Source organism: Thermobia domestica, chromosome 11, assembly GCF_964235325.1.
Source record: "Thermobia domestica chromosome 11, izTheDome1.hap1.1, whole genome shotgun sequence".
Lineage (NCBI taxonomy): Eukaryota > Metazoa > Arthropoda > Insecta > Zygentoma > Lepismatidae > Thermobia > Thermobia domestica.
In genome coordinates, this window is record NC_137464.1 from 247,457,199 (window position 1) to 247,480,853 (window position 23,655).

General features: G+C 37.7%; 1 protein-coding gene across 3 annotated transcripts in view; it reads left to right on the forward strand.

Annotated features, from left to right (window-relative positions):
- Positions 1 to 23,655, forward strand: part of LOC145664884 (tetratricopeptide repeat protein 39C-like) — a 71,417-nt gene that overhangs the window by 28,022 nt on the left and 19,740 nt on the right. For 2 of the 3 annotated variants that reach the window (XM_081731937.1, XM_081731939.1), the window contains exons 6-10: positions 4,471 to 4,671; positions 6,037 to 6,205; positions 10,988 to 11,186; positions 19,003 to 19,236; positions 21,057 to 21,274. In XM_081731937.1, coding sequence (XP_081588063.1) covers positions 4,471 to 4,671; positions 6,037 to 6,205; positions 10,988 to 11,186; positions 19,003 to 19,236; positions 21,057 to 21,274 — 1,021 coding nt within the window. The remainder of the gene's footprint in view (positions 1 to 4,470; positions 4,672 to 6,036; positions 6,206 to 10,987; positions 11,187 to 19,002; positions 19,237 to 21,056; positions 21,275 to 23,655) is intronic. The other variant, XM_081731940.1, reaches the window with a different exon arrangement.

Below are 23,655 nucleotides of genomic sequence, written 5' to 3' on the forward strand. Positions count from 1 at the left end.
TAATAATTCTAATTAATAATCATAGTTAATAATTCTGTTTCTTCGTTCTGAAGGATAAGATTTTTATATATTGTTTGAGACAGAACTTTTGCTATTTCTTCTTCGCGTGTTACAACTACCAGCATCAAAAGGAAAGTAAACAATCATATTGTTGGCGTGCATGACGGAAGTATTTTACGCAGAAGGCCTAATGCATCTTACTCTTCTTGCAGCGCATGTGTCGTTTTCCTGCTTTGACTCATAATTTGTCTGTTTCCGAAGGTCCCTGTAGCTCAAGGGCTTTGTTTACTCTAATATTCAAAGTATGGCCGAAACAACTCAAATGTTGGAAATCGCTCCAGTCAACAATGGCCTTTACAATATTGGCACTACTGTTGTTACACAATGAACATTTTCAGTTGGTATTTCCCACATATCTATACTAAAATGCCTCTCACAGATTTGATTTCGGAAAATCGGAATTCCGGAACTTCATCGCAAATATCGGAAGTTCGGAATTCCGGAATCTCGAAACAAGATCTGAAATTTCGGAAGATCGGAATTCCGGAATCCAGAACACGATACTAAATTTCGGAATCTCGGAATTCCGGAATTTTCAGAATCTCGGAATTCCGGAATTTTCGGAATCTCGGAATTTCGAAATTCCGGAATTCCGATATTCCGAAAATTCCGGAATTCCGAGATTCCGAAAATTCCGAAATTCCGAGATTCCGAAAAACGGAATTCCGAAAAATTCCGGAATTATCGACATTCCGAATTCCGGAATTGAAATCTCAATTCCGAACACCCCTAATCTGAAGGCCATTCCTGATCATCCCTCTGGCTTTACGTTGGAAGTTGATCCTCGCCTTCAACGTTATCAGGCACAACCTACAGTCACCAGGCCTTTTGGAATCCGTGCCTTGGAACTTCTGGCAGATCTTGCTGTCGAGCTACCTCCACCTCTCTCATGGCCTCCTATCCGGGCTACCGCTTCATCTTCACCGATGGCTCCAAGCAGGATGATTCTGTTGGCTGTGCTTTAGTTCTGGACGACCACCGTTTCCGAGTTCAGCTTCATCTTTTCTGCACCGTTTACACCGCAGAATTGGTAGCCATTTTGGAACCTCTTCAGCATGTTCGTCGCCGCCAGCTTCGCGCTATTGTGATCTGCTCGGATCCCAGCAGTGTTCTTCATAGCCTTGCCAATGTTACGTCTCCGCATCCACTTGTCCAGCAAGTACTATTTCAGTGCCATGGCCTCCTTGCTGAGGGTTATAATATTCGGTTTTGTTGGGTGCCAGGCCATGTTGGCATCCCTGGAAATGAGCTGGCCGACACTGCTGCGAAGGAGGCTGCTCTTCATGGTTGTCGTTGCCGCCTCCCTCTACCCAGCACTGATGTTCGTCACGTCTTTTCTCGTCTTCTGTTTCAGCGCTGGCAGTCATCATGGGATCAGCAAATCAACAACAAACTCCATGCTGTGAAGTCCCGCCTTGGAGTCTGGTCGTCGAGCTCCTGCTCTTCACGATTGGAAGAGAGGACTTTGGCTCGTCTTCGAATTGGTCATAGTCATTTGACACACGGACACCTGCAGAGAACCCCTCCTCCTGACTTTCACCTCTGTGGTCAACGCTTGACTACTCGTCATCTTCTTGTGGAAAGGTTGGGGTAGGTGCGCCGACGACGGAGATCGTGCATGTTCAGTTTGGCCTACCCGCTGACCTCCGAACTCTGCTCAGCAATGATCCTGGCATTGTCTTGAAGGTGTTCCGATTTCTTTGACATCAGCAAGTTTTATCAGCCATTTGACTTTTCTGTGTGCTTCTGTGACTGTGCAGCGTTTTGTTCTGTGGGTGCACCGCTTTTAACGTTTCTTGCATTATTTATTAATTTATCTTGTGCTTTTGTTTTTCTGCACTCAGCCTGGTGCCCTGAGTGACTGTTTTAGTGTGTTCCTTATGACATTCTCTTCTTCGGACAGTACAGTTTTTAGCTGCGTGTGTTAGCATCTCTTCGCGTCTACTACGTACCCTTTTACTTAGTGATAGGTGCTAAAAGATCTCCATCGTCGGCGCACCTACCCCAACCTTTTCAATTCAATTCAATTCTAGGTGCTCCTTCAAGTGCGGGAACAGGTGACAGTCCCTTGGAGCGAGGTTTGGCTGTAAGGAGGGTGGTCAATGATGTCCCAGCAAAACTGCTTCAACAGCGTAGTGGTCTTCTGGGCTGTATGCAGGCGCACGTTGTCGTGAAGGAAGATGACGCCCTCGGTGAGAATTCCTGACCGTTTCTACAATATCTCCATATACCTCTACCAGCTGCCGGTGAATTTCAGCCGTGGTTACATGTTTCGCCCACAGAAATCGAATAACTGCGCGGACTTCTTCGCGAGACCAGTTTTCCAAACGAGTCGCCATTTGTGTTTACATACAACTAGCGCTGAAGGTGGCGGATGGCTGAAACTCTGCACGGTTGCCAACTCCATGTATAAAAATTACCACACTCTCCTCATTCCTTTATAACAGACGCAACTCGAAAGCAGGCTTTTTCTATGGGACAACCGTCTCGACGCATACAAGAAAGTAATGGAAAATAATAAAAATAAACGTTGTATGCCAAGCTTATCGAGGACGTTCTTACGTTTTCTCTGCTTGTGTCGTAAGTATGTAGCACGAGGGATCCTCTTTTAAGGTCTCGATTCCTGGCGGGAGCTCATGTGGTTCGGATTCCACGTTAATCAGTAGGTCCACGTCTCATATAGCCTCGCTGCTGAATGGGACGTTAAACTCAAAATCAACTCAACTCAACCTCTTTTAAGGTATGGCCTTTTTTACATCTGAACTAAATTATCACCTGTCACATTAATATCAAAATGTGTGCAAACCAGCAATCCCCGGATTCAGTTTTTGCGATTCGAGTGTAACTATCCTAAGAGAAAGTGTCTTCTTCGCTAAAGATTAAAAATAGAGTCCACGAAAGAATTATGCAAAAATGAAAGCAAGGTGTTATAGTGAAATTTTATGTTCTTTTAATTATCATTCTGTGAATTTATTTTTAGCATTGTGATAATACAGGTAAGGCTACGAAGTGAAATAAAACCGAGAAATAAGTGCCTAATAAAATATCGTAATCAAAAATTTGTTTACAAGCTCCTGTAAGTAGTGAAATTTTGTATATTAGAAGATTGAGGCAGTTATGCATGTTGTGTTATAGTTAATAATGTTATATATGCTTATACTGACAATAGACACATATAAGTTATTATAATTGAACGTGTGTGCCTGTTGGCGGTATTCGGATCATTTGCATACCTCAGAACTTGGATAATACCAATGTTTCTTTGTGTTGTCGCCTAGGTTTTTCCACAAAATTTCCTAGCTGAACCTCATAGAGATGATACTGATCTGGAATTGGAAACCACCCATTGTTATTCGCATAGCATTTAAAGAAAGATAAACAGGAATTAAACCCTATTATCTCATACAAATATGAAATGTTTTTGACGGTTTGAGATACTTATTTCAAGCCAAATATTCTGAATATGGTAATGAGTAAAACACTTGTAAAACCTTTGAACGCCTATTAACGCAACTGCTGTGTCCAGGCTTGAAACCTCAATCTCTCAGCCCGTAATTTAGCTAGGAAGACAATTTGATATCATTGTATTCCCCAAAGATGAAGCTTTTTGCCAATATGCATTTTATGAATGTGAGAAGTACCTTAGCGGAGGGGGAAAGGGTAAAGTTGTTTTATTCCATCAGGATTTTTGGGGGACCATTCACTCCACTCTTGGGTGTACACTCATAAAAATTTGTATGTGAAGCAGTCCACTACTTGGTAATACTCTGTATATATACTTGTTGTTTATATGGGAGGAGGAAGAGGGGGGGGGGCAAAGTTGGCCAATTTTTTGTGTCTCAGTTTTTTGACGTACATTACATTTATTCTCAGGACAGTTCCGTATAAGACTTCTTCTCCGAATAGGGCAGGAACCGAACAAATATTACCTCGTTGGAATCTGTGTTTCATAAGCTTTCCAACGATATATCAATCATGACTCTGATAATTAGGGTAGTCACCAGGGCCCCCAACGTGAGTGTCTTACGATTTCATTCAAATCCCTAGCGAGCGTTTAAAGGTTAAATAAAATTTGAGGAGCTAGTTTTTTTTTTTTTTTTCTAACATTACTCCATACCCACCACCTATGTTGGACCAAATGTTCGTTATCGATAATTTATCTCCACTATACGTCAGACCTGAAACTACTTATCGAATACCTGAAAATATATATTCCACCAAACTTTTTTAGTACGCCGTTTGCATAGTTGAAACTGTTTCTATATTATACTACTTTCAGTGAAAGTGAATCTGTGTACCCTGTGTAAGGCATTGTTTCTCTCTTTAAATGTGCTACATATTAAATTGATTTTGTAGTTAAGAATTCTTAGCATCGTATATTCTAACACTCAGTTTCAATTTATTTTCCAGTAGCGTACCTCCAGAAGTAGTGTCCAGATTGATGGCTGCAGTAAGTTTCGGATATGGCATCTTCCAACTTTGTATCTCGCTTTTGCCTCCTTCCTTGTTGAAATTAATCCATTTTCTGGGCTTCGAAGGCGACAGAGATGTTGGAATATCTGCTCTCATGTTTTCTAGATTGGGAGATGATATGCGAGCACCTTTAGCCAAGTACGTATATTGCCTAAAACTGTTCATTTTCAGTTAGTTTTCAGGTTACTGTGAAATTGTCTGGCACACAGGATGAGAAGTTATACCTCATTATCAATTCTAGTATTCGTTGTTGGTATGTGTGAAATATTATCCTATTTCGGTCTTATAAGATGTCTTGAATTAAAATAATAATAATCATAATAATAATAATAATAATAATAATAATATATATATATATATATATATATATATATATATATATATAAACCCGCGCTGTTGCACTTCTTTTTCGTTCTACTTTCATATTCAAAAGTTGGTTCTCTGTTAATTTTTACTTGTTGGATCTTTTCAGGCTATTAGAAGAGTTTTAGTAAACATTCTTTAGCTTGAAACTAACCTTCAAGCTAAAGAATGTTTACTAAAACTCTTCTAATAGCCTGAAAAGATCCAACAAGTAAAAATTAACAGAGAACCAACTTTTGAATATGAAAGTAGAACGAAAAAGAAGTGCAACAGCGCGGGATGTTTACTAAAACTCTTCTAAAGTAAAGGAAGACTAGTTTAATGTAAAGGAATTCTACATCCTAAAATTTTAAATTTATTTAGAAGTCACAAGAAAAGAATCTTCATCTTGAACGTAAAATATACAGTAGTTTGAAGGTTTGTAGTTGTAATATATTAAACAGAGTTCATTTTTAAAACTAAGGCCAAGTGTTTTTTTTTATTATTATTATTATTTATTTGTTTGTTTCTTTGTTAATGTTAAGTTTATACCGTAAACTTACCTTGATAAGGTTGAAGGTAGGGGAATCTCTAAAACAGGATTTGTTTTTTTTAAACTTTATATATATATATATATATATATATATATATATATATATATATATATATAAATGTTATAAAACAATATAATACAGAATTCCTATAAGTGTGGTTCTAAGAAGATGTTTTAAGGCCCAGGCAGCTAAGGGAAGGATTTTTACAAAGTTTTAGGCAAGTTGAGTGAAGGTGGGCTAGGATTTTTAGTGCTCTAGGCAAGTAAAGAGAGGCGAGAAGGAAAACCACAAAGCTCCAGGGAAGCTGGATGGTTGCGGAAGGTAAAAAATTACAATATTATTGTAAAACAATTTCTGCTTACTGTTGCATACAGTTGTCACATAGTGTTCTAGTTCATTATATGTTTGGCTACCAGTAAGAACCGTACCGAAAAATGAGTACCTGCACACTGTACAATTATCATTTCTAAGTGGGAAACTTTCTACATTACGATTTGCTTAGTCTTGATATAATTATTACCCTATCATATCACTGTTCGTAATAAATAATATATAGGTAATGCGACTTCTTTTTATTAATAATCGTGTATCTGTATGTTTTTTATAGATTGACTTTGTTGTGGTATCATACAATAGTCCGGCCATTTTTTGCATTGGATGGGTCCAATGTGAGGGCAGGAGTTGAAGCTGCTCAACAATTAATAGCCGAATCCCAAGATGTCTTCAGCAACTCTGCGTTATTCCTATTTTTCAAAGGAAGGGTTGAAAGGCTTCAGGTAAGTGTTGTTCTTTTTATGATCAATTGTAGGAAAATCTCAACCATTTCGACTGGCATACCACATATCTAATATAGAGAATATTAATGCACCAGTAGTGAATTCTGGAAAAGCGCGATTTCTTTGTCCCATGGGTAAAATTAGAGTCCCTAGTGACTTTTTTGTGTAACTAAGTGTGCCGGGGCTTAGGGGATGAAGCCTAAATTAAAAATAGAACGATTTATACCATGTGCAAGGATTGTTGGTAGAGCGTTAAATGCCAATGAAATCGCATTTCGATTATGAGCAAGTGCGAACATTAGTTCTAGTAGCTCAGATATAAAACTTTGGCTTAAAGTTAGTTTGTTATAGTAATCTCAGATAATAAATATAAAAGAGAATGAAAACTGATATTTCTTATAAAACTCATAAGAATGGGGATTGTGCTTTTAACATAAACTCAATAAATTCAAATTGATAAAATGAAGACTAGTTGGGTGGAAGGTAAAAGGAGGAGGAAATAGATGATTTAAATAATAGGAGGAATGAGCACTAGCCTTAACTGGGTTGTCGGTCCTGGCTGAAGTTGTTGGCTTCTAGAGTAAAGAATGGAATCTTCTCGGTGATAACCCACTTCCTGGCTGGAAATTGAAGAATTCAGACCAGGTTGACGATTTGGATGAAATCACGTCAAAACTGCCAGAGGCGATGAATGGAAGCGCTAAGTGGGTTGTTATCAAATTCGGGAAGATGAATGTTCACTTATCTGGATAGCATCTGCGGCAATCAACCTCAGAACTATGTGGAGCGAAATCTTCTCCAATGTGAAATTTTACGTTGCTCTCTTCGACTTTCGCAGTTCAAATTTAATCACAACTGCCACGATGAAACGTGTCTCTCCTGGTTTTCTTCGAAAGCGGACAATGGCGTTAGCGTTAATTCAACAAGGTAGCTGTTGAAATATAGAAAGGAATGTGATCAGAATAGAAGGGAAACTAGTCTTTGGTTTATTGGTTGCTTTGGAATGAGAAAATGAAAATAAGTTTACACAACTGGTCTGAGAATGTACGTAGTTTGAAAAAAAAAAAAAATCTGTCGGTTGAATTGAAGATATTAATGAATTTGATGTAATTTACTTTCAGGAATGAAATAATTTGTCCAAAGGTTTGTTATTAAATTTAATACATGTACAGCAGTAGCACACATAATTGTGGGATGCTGCACATAAGTAACTACTTTTATAAATGCACATGTATCTTGAAATCATCTCAATGAATTGTTTAATTAAAATAGAACAATTAAAAAAAATACGTTATGTGAACATACATTTCTCATTCTACGTTATGTGAACATACATTTCTCATTCTAAGACTTCAATTCTGAAATAAACTTAGTCAGAATAAACAATAAATGGAAAGAAAAAATTCCAGAATTCACATTCTTTTTTTCAGTGTAAAGGTTGTTCTTATTAGCTAAATAGAGCTTCGTAATGTCTAGTTTAAATGATTAACTTCAGTCTTAAGTTTCATTTAACATTCAACTTATTTCTTTACTTGCTTTTATATAAATGAGAGAAATTCGCATTCACAAAGGTAAGTAGTAGCAAACACCAATAGAAATTTTACAACTTCCTCAGAGATTAATGGATATTCGTTTCTCCTTTCTAATCAAAAGTTTCCATCCTTTTGAACGTTTACTTAAGACTTTGGTTACATGAAATCTTAATCAACTCGTTTTTCTCAGAAAGAATTAGCATTTCTGGTAAAGTATCTTGAATGGAAGACAGGTCTCTAATCCAGAATTCTGAAACAAGGTTTTCAGGAAAGTATTCTTTGAAATATGTGGTTAAAGCTATTCACTTCCAGTATTAAACGGCGTGACAAACATCTTGGCATTTGAAGGCGGCGCTCCAAGTTCCCTTTAAATGCTGCTAGCAAATAAGAGGCCAGCGGTATTGCCACGTTTATTTTGTACACATCCACGTCTATCCTCTGTCCCTGGTCGTGCTGTAGTTTGTCTGCCTAGCCCTAGCCACACCCCTTTACCACCTGGCAACGTCGCGCCAGAGCTTGCGTTTTATTTGTTTACCTGAAATGCCAAAATGTTTGTCACAGGCTTTAATTTCTGTTAAGAAAGCATTCAACAGTGGGGAAAAATGAAATGCGCTGCGAGTATTGATTTATCAAATCATGAAGCCAAATTTATCCCTAAGAACTGCAATTTTATCCTTACCAAGAGTAGAGAAGTCACACTCTTTATAAACTCTCTTTTTCAGCTGGTTCAGATTACGAAATAAATCTGCCAGGTAAGCCAACAGGGCTGACCAAAGCTCATCACTAATATAATTCAAATATGAGGGTGTAACTGGGAGGGAAAAAAATCTGGAGTTGTAAGTGAAGTTCAAACAAACGATTCAATAGCTATTCTCTGCCTGCAAAAGCTATCTGACTTCACTGTGGAATAAAAGTGAATAATGTTCAGCACATATTTCATTACACAAAACGGAAAATAGTTTTGAATTCAAAGCTCTGCTTTAGTGAATTTAACAGTTTTAACACATTCATTCAAACTGTCTTCAGAGGCTCAGGTATATTTCTTGTAGATAAAGCATCACGATGGATATGGCAATTAACAAAATTTTATCTCTAGAGCTACTTCTTTAATTTTTGCAATATGGTTCCTAGCCATTGAACATACTCCATCGAAACAACACTTTTTTTTTTTCCATTTTATGATACTCGGTTTCATAAATTGATCTAATTTTTAAAATACTTAATTTGGAGTTGTTCGAGCTAGCAATGATTCACAAAACAAGATTTTTTTTTCTTCGCTGCTTTCCCATTTATAAATTTAATATATCTAAGAAGGTGAACCATGTTAGTGATGTCAGTAGCTTTGTTCAATTGAATAAAAAAAAATATTTATTAGCTCAAATTCTATCGACTGACTGCTGTCTGACATTTGAAAACAAATCTAAAATTTTTCGTGTCATTGGACAGTGGAATCATTTCAGTGGACAGTGTATAACAAGTAAGTCACCAAATAGATTTACGCCTCGAAGCTCAAGAAAATCTAAATTGGCAACTCAAGCTGGAATACTACCAGTTGGTTTAAATTCTCGAAGAATTCTCTTCACAATATTTTATCTCGATTATTTCCGAAACTATCTATCCGGATCAATAACATCGTAAAACTTCCAAGAATATAAAGATGCGTAACACATATTACAACCTCTGACAATAAAGTTCGGTGAATGAAGTCGCTATGCTCGACCTGGCAACACTGGCGCAACAAAACATTGCACAGGAGTAGCGACAGGTGCCGCCATTGTGGACCCACCGTTGTTCAGTTGTGAGTCAACTGTGGTCTGTTTGAGACGCGTTATACCAAGTGAGTGTTAGCGTGTCCGGTTCCAAACTGATAACTGTAAAATCAACGAACAAAGGATCAATTTGAAGTTTTGTTTTAAGCTTGGCAAGTCACCGAAAGAAACCCATGATATGCTGGTACAGGTTTATGAAGATCAAGCAGTGTCCTTGAAGTGTGTTTACAAGTGGTTCGGCCGTTTTCGAGAAAGGCGGGATAGTGTTTCTGATAACCCTCGTAGCGGAAGGCCGTCAAGCTCTCACACAGACGAAAACATTGAAAAGGTGAGGACATTAATCACGAACATCGCCGATTAACTGGGCGAATGATTGCTGAGTAATTGAACTTAGCCGTGAATCTGCGAGATTTATCCTCACCAAAGACTTAGGGAAAAGGAAAACGTGTTTTTCGACTCGTGCCACATTACTTGACTGATGACCAGAAGCACGCACCTGTTCTTGCCTCACAGGATTTTATCGCTATGGCGGATGAAAATCCGAATTTCTTGAACTGTATTGTTGCTGAGGATGAATTCTGGTGTGTGAGGTATGATACGGAAACAAAAACGCCAAAGCATAGAATGGCGTTCTCCTGCACTACCTCGTCGGAAGAAGGTCAACACAGAAAAATCACGCATCAAAACGATGCTACTCACCTTTTTTTGACAGTAATGGCATAATCCACAAGGACTTTCTACCTGAGAGAACAATATTGAATGCTGCTACGTATGTTGAAATTTTGAGATGTTTCATAAAACGTGTACAAAGGGTACGACCACAGTACTCAGAACAAGGTTCATGGTTTCTGGTTCACAATGCTCGCCCTCATACAGTCAATATTGTCAGACAATTCGTGGCCCAAAAGAGGGTGGTGCAAATTAACCATCCACCATACTCGCCAGATCTGAATCCTTCCGACTTCTTCCTGTTCCCACGCCTCAAACTGAAAGAGAAGGAAAGAGATTTGACGATATTCCAGATATCCAGCGAAACGTGACGAGGCTCCTGAAGACCATCCCGAAAGAAGACTTCTCAAAACGTTTCCAGAACATGTACAGCCGTGCTCAGCGTTGCATAGCTGCGGGAGGGGATTATTTCGAAGGACAGTAAGGTAAGTTTCATTCATATTATATCTACTTTCTATTTACGGGATCATTCACCCAACTTTATTGTCAGAGGTTGTATTTACCCCGTTCTTCATTTTTTTTTTTTTTTTTTTTTTTTGAAAAACACATGTTTATTTATAGAGTACTTCTTGCCAGCCTCCGATGGTGCTGCTGTTGGGTGTGACCACATTTATCTTATGTGTTAAGTACTAGTGATTTTTGAAGAAAAAGAAAGTAATACAGAACGTACAAATTAACTGCTTTTCATCCGGCTCATTTCTCTTGAGTAATATGTTTTGCATATGTAATCATTACGTACTTCGTCTTTCCAGTCCCGCATTTCTGAGGCGTTGAGCGCGTATGAAGCTGCTGTTGAAACGTCTCCTCAAAGGGAAGTCCAGCTGTTATGTTTCCACGAGATCGGCTGGTGTCATCTTATCCAGTTACATTGGGTCCAGGCCCATCAATCCTTCCATAAACTCAAGTCAGAGTCTCGCTGGTCCAAAAGTTTTTATGCTTATCTATCCTCAGGTGAGAATATTGCTACAATCTATCTTTATTTTATTTCCTCTATTGTTTTTGCACGATTAATAATAATAACTGTAATAATAATCTAGTACTTTGCTATTAGAACAATGATGTTTATCCACACTAAACAATTTGAGCCACAGTCTACGAGGTAAGTCAAAAATTATCCGCAATTTTGACGTAACTCTTCTTACATTGTTCACACAGACTTCTGTCCTTGTGTATTTTGTTGTTTTGCTGTTGTGGTCACGCTATGGAAGTTTGATCCTAATTAATCCATTTGTCTTCCCTTGGTTGCAAATAGATCATGGCCGCTCCATTAGAAGTTTGCACCAAAGAGGAACAACGAGCAGTGATCCGGTTTTTGTGGTCGGAAGGTGTTTCAGGGGCCCCAATCCATCAGAGACTTTGGACACAATACGGGAAGTGTGTCTTGTCGCAATGGAGTGTCTACGAATGGATTGAAAAATTCAGAAATGATCGCACAAGTGTTACGCATGAGGAGGGAGCCGGACGACCAGTGAACCGTTTTTGAATTTTTCAACCCATTCGTACAAATTGAAATAAATCTGTACCAATATTTATACAAAATTAAGGGGGGGGGATTAATAATTCCGTGATGTTATATGTTACGTGTATCACCGATTTTTGAGGCTCATTTATTGTTTTAATCAAAAGAAAATAGGCACTCTGCGTTAACTTCCAATTTATTAAACAAGCCTCGTATAAAAGAAAACTTTTCTTGGAATTGCCTCTCTCGCAAGCATATACATGTATGTTTGTCTATGTGTGTGTTTGGCTCTGAGTCGCCCAGACTATCTTTTATGGAGAAAAAGAAAGAAAATCGCCCACTCGCTGCGTTCCTTAGGATTGTTTCATCGTCGATCTTAACTTTCTGTTTCGGCCCCGAAGACAAGAAAAACGGGGAATTTTCCTCTCAAAGACAAGCCACTCAGAGATTGGAACAGAAAAGATCAAGTAATTCGGGCGGGTGATTCCGAGTCTGCAAAAATTACTGTGCTGAAGCGCACTCCCCACCTTGTCGCTAAAGTTCTAGTGGGTTGAGCATTACGATAAGAGAATTGTTTCGAACTTGCGCATATTTCAGTATTCGTTTATATCAGCATGTACTCCGAATGGAAAACGTATCAATTAATGTAATAAAGGAAAAACTACGAGGAAATTCAGTGCGAGGACGCGTACAACGTCGGTGCGGAACCATTGTGGATCATAACCATAGGACCAGCTACGGGTCCCAACGAATGCATGTGATCCAACAACGAGCTTCAAAGTGAATCTACTGGATAAACATTGTCGTAAGTAAAACAAACGCACTGAACTAAAAGCCACTAATCAACCATTAATGATTTGCAAAAAGGCCTACTTCATTAAAGTTAATATTATTTAATTCTTGTAAACTAAAGATAGTAGAATATTTGTATTACTGATATATTTTACATTTAATTTAATTGGCGTTATGCTATATTCGTTACGTTTTATTTTTTTTGTAATATCAATTTCGCATGCCATTCATATTGAGTTAACATAAACATTTGTTTTACACATTTAAAAAGTGCTTATATTTATATCTATCGACCGTAGCTTCGATGGAACTTAAATATAGGAATGGTAGGAGCCGTTTCGACGTGGCCAACTACGAAAAGGTAAAGAAAGATAAATGGTGAAGAGAAACAGATAGCACATTCGTATTAATAGTAAATCAGCCACGACGAATAACGCGATTCCACGTGCAAGATTATGCTGCCAAAGTGAGACTCAGATACTGTAAAGTTCTGCTTATGCAGATGTAGGTAGAGCAAATTACAGTCCGAAATCGTTTTTCCATTATCAGTTTTTATTACAAAATACATTATAAACAGTATATTACAAAAATAATACTATAATGCAAATTGTCTAATACTGGGTAGAGAGAGATGATCCAAGATTCGAGCAACCTAGAGCAGGATCTTCACAGATCTCCGAGGCAAGCTAGGTGACCGAGATTAGGATGTCCAATAGAGCTCCGAGCAAGGTAAGAGGGCAGATGAAAAGCCTAAAGTTCTGAAGAAAAACCCGAAGCTTTGGGATAGGTATCCCGTAGAACTCTATGGCAAGCTAGAGGAGGGATGACCAGTCACAGACTGATGTCTTTCCTAGGAATCCTCTCGGTTATATAGGTGTTCCAGGTGAGCCGGTGGCGCTGCTGTTCCCTCGTTGTCATGTGGCCAGTGGTGTCGCTGTTCTGTCGTCTGCAGCCATAGTAAATCTATAGTAAGACGCACTTGGTTGGTGTTTGTAAACAGAAGCACATGTTGGGTGCTTGTAAACACAACCATGCAGGATATTACTATAGTTCGTTTTAACAAAAAAAGCACTGACCAAAGCTTAAAACACACTTTTTTTTTTAAAAAAAAATATATATAATAACGGTTTCGGATATCTAATATATCCTTCTTCAGACAATATCGAAAATAAATTAAAAATCTTTTTCATTTATTTTCGATATTGTCTGAAGAAAAATATGTTAGATATCCGAAACCGTTATTATAATTTTTTTAAAAAAAGTGTGTTTTAAGCTTTGGTCAGTGTTTCTTTTGTTAAAATAATCAATCCAAAGCCATGGATAGTCTTAATATATTTCGTGTATTTAGATTTGTAAAATTTTCAGTCTTTCAGTATAGGATCTGTACTTTAGGATCAATATTAACAGACGAAAATCATATTCACGAAGAAATTAAATGTCGACTAAAAGCAGGGAATTCGTGTTACTATTCGGTTCAAAATCTCTTGTTGTCGCGAATTCTGTCGAGGAATTTGAAGCTTAAAATATATAAAACGATAATCATGCCTGTTGTTCTGTATGGTTGTGAAACATGGTCGCTTACTCTGAGGGAAGAACATAGACTGAAAGTATTTGAGAACAGGATCCTGAGAAGAATATTCGGACCCAAGAGGAACGAGAATGGGGAATGGCGGAAGCTTCATAACGAGGAACTACATAGTTTATACGGTTTATCCAACATTGTTAGGGTCGTCAAGTCTAGGAGGATTAGGTGGGCAGGTCATGTAGCTAGAATGGAAGAAAGTAGAAACGCTTTCAAAGTCTTGACTGGTAGACCCATAGGAAAACGACCATTAGGAAGACCTAGGCGCAGATGGAAGGACAATATTAAGATGGATCTCGCAGAGATAGGAATACAAAGTAGAAACTGGATGCAATTAGCTAAGGATAGAAGTCAATAGAGAGCTTTTGTGAACGCGGCACTGAACCTCCGGGTTCCATAGTCCATAGAGTTAGTTAGTTTTAGTTACTTTTTTTTTTTTCTCGAAAACCACTAATTCATCAAGAGCTCAGTTGTTAAATTTTCAATTTTACAACTCTTGCACGTAAGAATCAAGATGTTTTCAATTTCACGAAGTGATTCGATCTTCTTGTGAGTGACTTTGTGTTGAGAAAGGTCAGAACGGAAGTGACTGAAACCATTCAGGAAAACTCTTAAAGACGCAATGAAAAAGATAGATCCATATTATCACTCTTTGAAGTAGTATTTAACTTGTGTCAATTACTTTCTTAAATACGTGGATCGTTCAATACTGTACAGAGTCTTCCAAAAGTCCTGCGAAAGGTAAAAAGCTGTAACTTTGTAACCATTTATTGTATTTGTACAAAACTTTTAATGGACTTGTAAGAAAGTCTGAAATTTTGTTTCCAAACCTCCAGCTGAGCACCATTTACGTCCAAACATTGCGAAGTCTTTTCGATAATAGCATAGCGAATCCAAGAATAGCATTTCGACGTGCTTCATCCGTAATACTCCCAATCACATCACCTATCTTCTTCCGGAGGTCCTGAACATCTATCGGTTTTTCCTTGTAAACTTCTGTATCATTTTCTTACGAACGATATTGTGTAGCGTTGTCATTGGCACTCGCAGCTCCAAGGATCTGCGTTTCAACGTTTCCTTTGGACTTCGCAACACGCTTTCCTGCACAGACTGAATTACATCAACACTGATTGTTGGTCTTCCGCTACGAGACAAGTTCAAGACACTTCCGGTATCGTACCATCTCTTCATACTTGAACCTGCAGGTGGTTGTTTCTGATATTTTTGTCGGAAATTTCTTCTCACCAAAACACTAGATTTTAACTCACAAAACACGCCGCGCACGGCGCTTTCTCTTGAGTAGACGCCATCTTTGTCACGTGATTTGCGGTTATGACGTCCACGCTTACATCCGCTCATTGTTGCCAACAAAAATTTTAACATTTCCACTAAACATTACAAACAAAATACAAAATTGTAACTAGTACTTTAAAAATTACGGCTTTTTACTTGTTTGCAGGACTTTTGGAAGACTCTGTATATAAGTTTCCCTAAGCTGTAAAATATTTTCTTTTTAAGATGACATTTGTAAACTATACATACATGTGTAAGTGGAGCCTTCTTAGCCTCTTCATGTAATTCCCATTGAAATTCAGGCATTTCTCTCGCCGCTACACCGTTACAGACCTTTTGCAAGAAATCAGGGTTTTGGCTATTTAGCACTCTCCTCACATTGCGCTTCACTTCTTAATGTGTTTCGAAACGTTAAGCTTGCAATGCAGACTTCAACACCGGAAAAAAGATGGAAGTAACTCGGCGCTAAATTGAGACTGTACGCAGAGTGGGGCAACCGTCCCCACCCTCATTCTTCAATTTTGTGTATTGTTTGCGTGCTGAGTGGGGGGTGGGCATTATCATCAAGAAGAAAACAGGTCGCTTATGCCAAATTGCATTTCCCTGAAAAAGAGCGGCTTTGACATAAGTGACCTGGTCTCCTGTCAACTGATGATGAAAAAGTGAAGCGGAATGTAAGGAGAGTGCAACATAACCAGAACCCTGCAAAATACTGATTTTTCGCAAAAGGTTTGGACAAATTGCTGTAGCAGTGAGACAAATGCCTGAAACTCAATGAGGATTTTGTGGAGAAGTGATGAAGGACCTACCTACGCATGTATGTATAGTTTACAAATGCTTTTTTTTTGGGGGGGGGCACATATATTAAACGACCCACTGGGTCAAAACATATATATATATATATAACGTAATTGGGTTATCCTGTATATTAATGAAAAGAGGAAACAACCGATTTATTTTACACACCACAATCCTCAGTAGGTGCGAATTAAACAACTTACAAAGAGTGAAAAAGTGGCTTGACTGGACCGGGACTCGAACCCGGGATCTCCAGCATACCGTGCCGATCAGGGTTTAAAAAAAAACATGTGCCTGTTTAGTACTTTGTTATAAAAAATACGTTTAAAATGTTTATTTTGTTTAAAACAATAATCTAAATACGCATATATATATTACATTTTTACACTCTTAGGTATTGTTTGCCATCTATATTCAACCGCTAGATCAAATTTCGGGAACTTCCCTAATCTCGGTCCGCCCAAATGTTCAATTCCGGAGAAAGAAATCTGGATTTTCTCGATCTCCGTTCACGGAATATGTAGTTTAGTTTCTTTGTGTTACGTTCTACTGGTCGTCTGCATTCGTAATCTTTAAACGCCCATTGATGCAACTGCTGTGTCAGGGCTGTAAACCTCAATGGCTCAGTCTTCAACCTCAAATTAAGGCTGGAAGATGGTTTTGGTACCAATTTATTCCTGAAAGATGCAGCTTCGCTGGTGTGCATTTTATGTATATAGGAGAAGGGTAAATATCGTGTTTTTTTTTTCAACATTTTTTTGGGGGGCCATTTCCCCTCTTGGGGGATAGATTCATAAAAATTGTTACGTAAAGCATGAGGTAGGCCACTACATGGTAATATCGTGTATTTGTACTTCTTGCTTATATGGGGGAGCAGGGAGGGGGCAAAGTTAGCCAATTTTTGGAGTTTAAGTTTTTTGACGTAAATTACATTTATTTATTTATTTTTTACAACAAACGTCAATAGCTCAGCCTCTAATTAAGCTAGAAAGATGATTTGGTACCAAAGTATTTTTGAGGAATGAAGCTTTCCGTCAGTTGCATTTTATGTATATAGGGGGTACGTATGTACGGCCGAGAAACAGAGGATGAAGTTCGTTTTTTTAATTTTTCATCAAATTTTTTTCATCAGGTTTTGGCGGGTATTCCTCCCCCCTTTGTGGTACATCCATAAAAATTGGTATGTGAAGCAATGAGGTAGTCCTCTACATGATAGTAACCTGTATGTGTACTTGTTCTTTATAGAGGAAGAGGGGGTCAAATTTGGTTAATTTACATTTATATTGCGGACGGTCCCATATAACACAAGATATATTTCACTGAAGTGGTCTAGAAGCATAATTCTTGTTCGTATACATGATGTGTGCAGCAAAAATGATTTGCATATGGATGTGGTACTAGTGGGGGAGGCGAGAGAATGTCTAATTCAATGAAGGTTTTCTGCGCATATATATATATATATATATATATTTTTTTTAATATTTCCTACATAAAACGAATTCATTACGCAATGGCAGCAATGGCTACCATTTCTTACAATATTATCACAAGTATGTGGCCTACACATTCATCATTTTGTCAGCTAGGGTGGCTGTAAGGGTTGCCAGGGCCCCGCAAAGTCAATATTTTCATATTTTTCATGATTTTTTATGTCTGTTCTTTTTCTAGGAATACGGCGGGAATTTCACGAATGTTACATCATTGGAATTTGTGGTCTATAAGCTCTCCAATGGTGTATAACTCATGACTCTGTGATAATTAGGAGGGTCACCAGAGCCCCGAACGTGAGAGTCTACCATTTTGCTAAAATCCCTGGCGGGTGTCTAGAGTTAATTGTGTTGTTATGCCGTAGACATCAATCATTATTAGCTACCCATGTTGCAGATAGAGATGTATCTTGAAAACTGTTTAGTTAAAATATGTCATTTGCTCCTTGTAGGCTAGTCACTGCTCTTTTCTATGAGTTGTATTGTATTTGTCAGAGCATTTCTTCTAGCTTATGATGTGAGAACTCTTCATTATTATGGAAATGATAGTGATCAAAAAATACCCAAGTTTTGAATTTGTGAATTTGGATCTTAGAATAATGTATAGTGTGTTTAACCTCCATTATTCTTGGAAATTAAGAAATGTTCAAATACTTCACTTGAATTTCTGTTGGTTTAGTTATACGCACATTGATGTGCAGAATTTTGTCCAATAATTGCTGTTATAATAAGAATATAACTCTGCTTGTAATTTACTCCATGCACAAATCCTGCAGAGGATGGGTTGTTTGTTAGAAAATTAAATTAACTTACTCAATCTGATATTTTAGTTGTTTTAAAGATGTTCAGCCACCGTCCAAAAAATAAATAAATAAATAAATAAATAAATAAAACCGTTTAAAACAAACTGTATAAAACAACAGCCCTCGTTTTAAACATGTTTTAAACATTTTGTTTTAAACATATCAACCCTGGTGCCGATGCGTTAACCACTACGCCACCCAGACTGTTAAGGGTGTCTCAATATATTGACACTGGATTGTTCAAGTACAGAAGCTTAGGCTGTGGTACAATGCCATGTGATCTGAGTATGAGCATCGACTGAAGGAGTGGGAGAGTGTTTGACTGTTCTGGGAAGCGGACTGGGTGGTATAGTGGTTAACGTATCGGCACGGTATGTCGGAGATCCCGGGTTCGAGTCCCCATCCAGTCAGGCCACTTTTTCACTCTTTGTAAGTTGGGTTATCCTGTGCTTACATTATTCAGTTAAGAAATAAAATAAATATATATGTTATTACGTACATACCAGAGCTTTATAATGACTAGTTTTATAATATTATCTTTCTTTGTTTTCAGTATGTAGTGGCGCTTCAGGAAATATACCGGAAGCTTTGTCTTTGGCTCAGGAAGTGCCTGTTTTAGCAGTGAATAATAATAGTCAACTTGAAACGTTCATTCTACGCCGATCCAAGCGAATGCCAAACAAAAATTTCGATCAGCAATATTGTAGGTTGTTAGCATTTGAACTTCTTTTCCTCTGGAATGCGCTGCCTTCTTGTTCGGACGAGAATATTAATAATATTTTAGAAGGTAAGAAGATTTTGAGTATACATAAAATCGTAGAGAGTTCTTGTTGGCAGGAAGTGTCAGAGTAGAATACACGCTGTGTAGCGTAATGTTAGTAGTCTGTGGTTGTCAAAAGAAAGTTGATAATTCCAAGATAAACCAGATATAATGAAGATATAGAATATATGTCGTAAGGACGAAGAATAGAAAGATTATATGAATTAGTAAGATTCAAAAAGTGGTTATTGTTAAGAAGATTATGATAAGAAAAAGAAAATTAAAGATAAGAAGAAAGATTCCAGATTTACGTAATAGTGAATGTGTGTCGTTTAATTACTGGTGTACTGCGATTCTTGTTAGTTTAAGATAAAGCATAATCAAGGTACAAACACTAGCCAAGTACTGTTTTAGAAAGTAACATTATTTCAGTTTATAAAGTTAACAAATGACGCAGTCGACATTAACGAATTTTCGTGGAAACAAATACAGAATATGGTGGACATCAAAGTTAAAAGGTGCATTGTACAGGAATCCCAACAACGAGATCAGGAAATCACGTTGAGCTAAAAGAAAGGATTAGAAACAGACAAAAAAAAAGTTCCTTAATGAATTGTTGTTGAAGTTTTTTTAAAAAAAAGTAAAGAGAATTAAGCTGGTGTTCGTAGGTTTTAATTGTACTTATCTTGAACTATTCGTAAACTTGTTGCACCATAAATCAAAACTCACGTGTTCACTCTTATATAAATCTAGAAGCTTTATTCTTCCATTAAATCATACCTCTCATGTTTAATCTTTTGACAATGATCTCTGAATCTTTCACAATTCCTGTACTTATAGAATATTTCCGATCTTTATCCTTATGATATTATATTCTATATCTCCATTATATCTTGTTTATCTTGTCAAGTTTCTCTTAACAACCACAGACTACTAACCTTACGCTACACAGCATGTGTACTCTACCCTGACACTTCCTGCCAACAGTTATGCAGAATGTGGAAAATTTGTCTAGAAATACTATCGTTATTCGAAAATCATATAGGAATAGTAAGTATGAAACAGTCTGGAGAGATCAGAAGTAACGAGTTCTTGGGAGGCTTTTAGTATTATATAGAACAACGTTTCTCAAACTGTAGTCTGCAGACTAGAAGTGGTCCTTAATTTCTGTCACTTCCATCCTTTCAGATTGAATATCAGTTCAAAGAAGACAGAAAAAATAAAACTCAAGCAGATTGTGTATCACACATTATAGTTGAGAATTTCAAACAGGGTTTGGAAATGACATCATCAAGCGTCTTTCATTTTCTCTTTAAGTACTGACATTTTATAAAAGTTATTACCCTACCTGCTTTATAAGATATTCTTGATAGACTGCAATTATTAAATGAAACAAATGATATGTATTTTTAAAAAATTAATATTAGTATAGTTTCCCTCGCCGCTGGTCTAGTAGCTAGAGCGTGTGGCATTGGTGATAGTGGCAGTGTAAATTAAAAAAAAGAAAAAAAAAGAAAGAAAGAAAGAAAAAAAGGAAAAAAAACTACTGTTGAGAAATCAAGCACATGAATTCTGAAGCAACTTCAAATGTTTTAAGAACAAATTATTTCCATTCTCACAGTTAGTATGAACACCAACAAGGGTATGTAAATTTGGACTTTACTTTTATAATATGTTCATTTTACCTTAATTATTACGTGATTCTAATTTCACGGATAACTTGTCTCTTTGTAATTTTCTCAAGTCTTTTTCTTTTATAATATTTCTCTGAAATTCCACGATGACTTATATTTTTATTGTTATTGTTGTTGTTATTGTTACTATTCTTATTTTAATTTTTAACACAGACTGCCAGTCCACATCCTTAGAGCCTATGGAAGGACTACGTTATTTAATAATGGGAGCTTCCTATTGTTGTTTGCGTCAGTATGAACAGGCCATAGCGAGTTTTCAAACTTGCATTGCGAAGCGGTCTCAGCTGTCTTCAGAAGAGGAAGAGAATAATAGCCATATTTCGGCGTTTGCCATGTATGAGTTGGGGGTATTACTATGCAGAAGAGACGAGGTATGTGTGCTAGCAATGTATTATCTATTTACATTAAAAATTACCTCAAAAGCATTTATAATTGTCCAGTATTGTACGTATCGCCAAATATATATATATATTATTGCCTTCTTCAGTACAAATCTTTTCAGGAAATCAACGTTGTCTGTGGAACGACAAACCTTGCTAAAGAAACAGTGTGTCTCATTCCCACCTATTTCACTTGTGTTTTTATTCCACTCAAATAGCAAATTTAATTGGTCGAAGAAAAATGAGAAAATTATACCTGTATGTAGAGTACTTCCTTATTTCCTGACTTGCATATTCTAAAGTTATGCCTTTGCTCAGTGGATATCATACTTAATTGAGAAAACATATCTGTATCTGAAATGTAACTGTACAATCTTCAATTGATTCTCTTCCTTCTTTAAATGCCTTAAATCAACGAAACATCTAGGCCCTTGACAAAACACTTTCCGAGGCCTGGCGACGTTTTGCAAAAGTTTCCGTTGCACTGTGTCCAAGTTTGAAGCAAGACCTAATTGCATACCGTTGCTCGATATTCGTGTCACTCATTGTCAGAACGCACAGGCAAAATCTGCTTCACTAAAACTATCGCTACGGACAACCAACGTGATGTTAGCGAGTTCCCTCTTATATTGATGGTGTGTCACATGTTCAGTTCACCTCCCATCGAAGTCCCACGTCATCAACGTTACAGGTTCGTGCACAATGTAGCCAGCCTCATTACTTTATTTACACATCACATATTCGACGAAAGAGTCCTTTTTTCAGTTGCATTGTGGAAGGTAGTAGTTCCTAACTTTTCCTTTTGAGGCACCACATAAAAGTCTCGAACGAGCACTGAAACTGTGTTATGTGTAGAAGTAATACTATAAATTAACTGACGTTACCTACGTATATACGCAATCTAAATACACTTGAAATGATTTAATTAATTTTACAGTAAAACGTTAAGTTAGAGCGAAAATGATATATTGTAGTCTACTATACGTATCAATACAAAATTTCAGAGCCTTAGTTAATATCAAAGTGTGTGTAATTTTATGTGCAAGATCAAACAAACAAACAAAAACGTAACCCAAACAAAGCATTATAAAAAAAATAGTTTCGAAGTTAAGTCACAACGCAGAATACTTATGAAATATTTATGAAAAGGAAAGAAGAGTACAGATTAAAAAGATAAAGAATTATACATTATGTACATAGGTAACATACACTGAGTGCTCATTGAATTGCGACCAGCGTCCACACAAGAAAGTGTGGTCAGTAGCTGAACTGATTACATAACCACCCCGACTGGTAATATTGCAGAGAAAGAACACACTCGAGGCTGTATGTTGGCAGACAGCACACTGTTATAATCGGAGGTGGGCAGGATTTATCCGCTTTCCAATAGGGCATGATTGTGGATACCCCCGAGACAGCGATACTTGTCGGATGCACCCATTCTTGGGTAGTGAAGGTGTACAAGGAGTGGGAAGAAAATGGGGTAACGGTCTCCAAGAAACGGAACTGCAGGGGCGTACGGAAGTTCAGAACGTGGGTGAGCGTTCCGTCAAACAGCTTGTGACAGTCAAATGAATCATCAGTGTCCGGGAATTACATGACCAATACAATGGTGGATGCACAACATCCATATCCCCCGCAAGTATACGGCGTACACTGGCACTGATGAAGTTTCGCAGCAGATGACCCACTCGTCACCCACTCCTCATGAATCGCCACCGCCGACTTCTTCGCGCTTGGACACATAAACACGCTAATTGGACCGTGAATGATTGGAAAAGGGTGTGTTGGTCCGATAAATCAGGGTTTGTGTTACTCCTCTCGGACGGGTGTGTGCATGTGTGGCACCAATAACACAAAGCTGTGAACCCCTCGTGCATGGTGCGTACTGTACAAGCATGTGTGGGCGGCTGTATGATTTGGGAATACTTCTATTGGCATGGACTGGGATCGTTGATGTGCATAATTCTGTACACCATTGTGTACCTGCAGGTATTATAGGATCTCACACAGACTATAATGCAGCATTTCTACCCACACGAAGACGGCATTTTCCAGGATGATAATGCATGGTGCCACCAAGCCAGGACTGTATTTGTTTGGTTTTGTAGCATTTGAATTGGCTCCGTAACTCACAACAAGCTCTTCGCACCATGACTCCTGCACCAACACTTGTGGGTTCATTGTGGGATGCCATCAGGAATATATGGTATCAGATCCTGTGGAAACATATCAGCTACTATTAGAATCTATAGTACGCGGTGTCCAGGCTGTCCTCTGAGTAAAAGGTGGACCAACAAAATATTAGGTAGATGGTCGCAATTCAGTGAGCAAGTAGTGTTCTATACATTTGTTTTACACTCTTTACACGT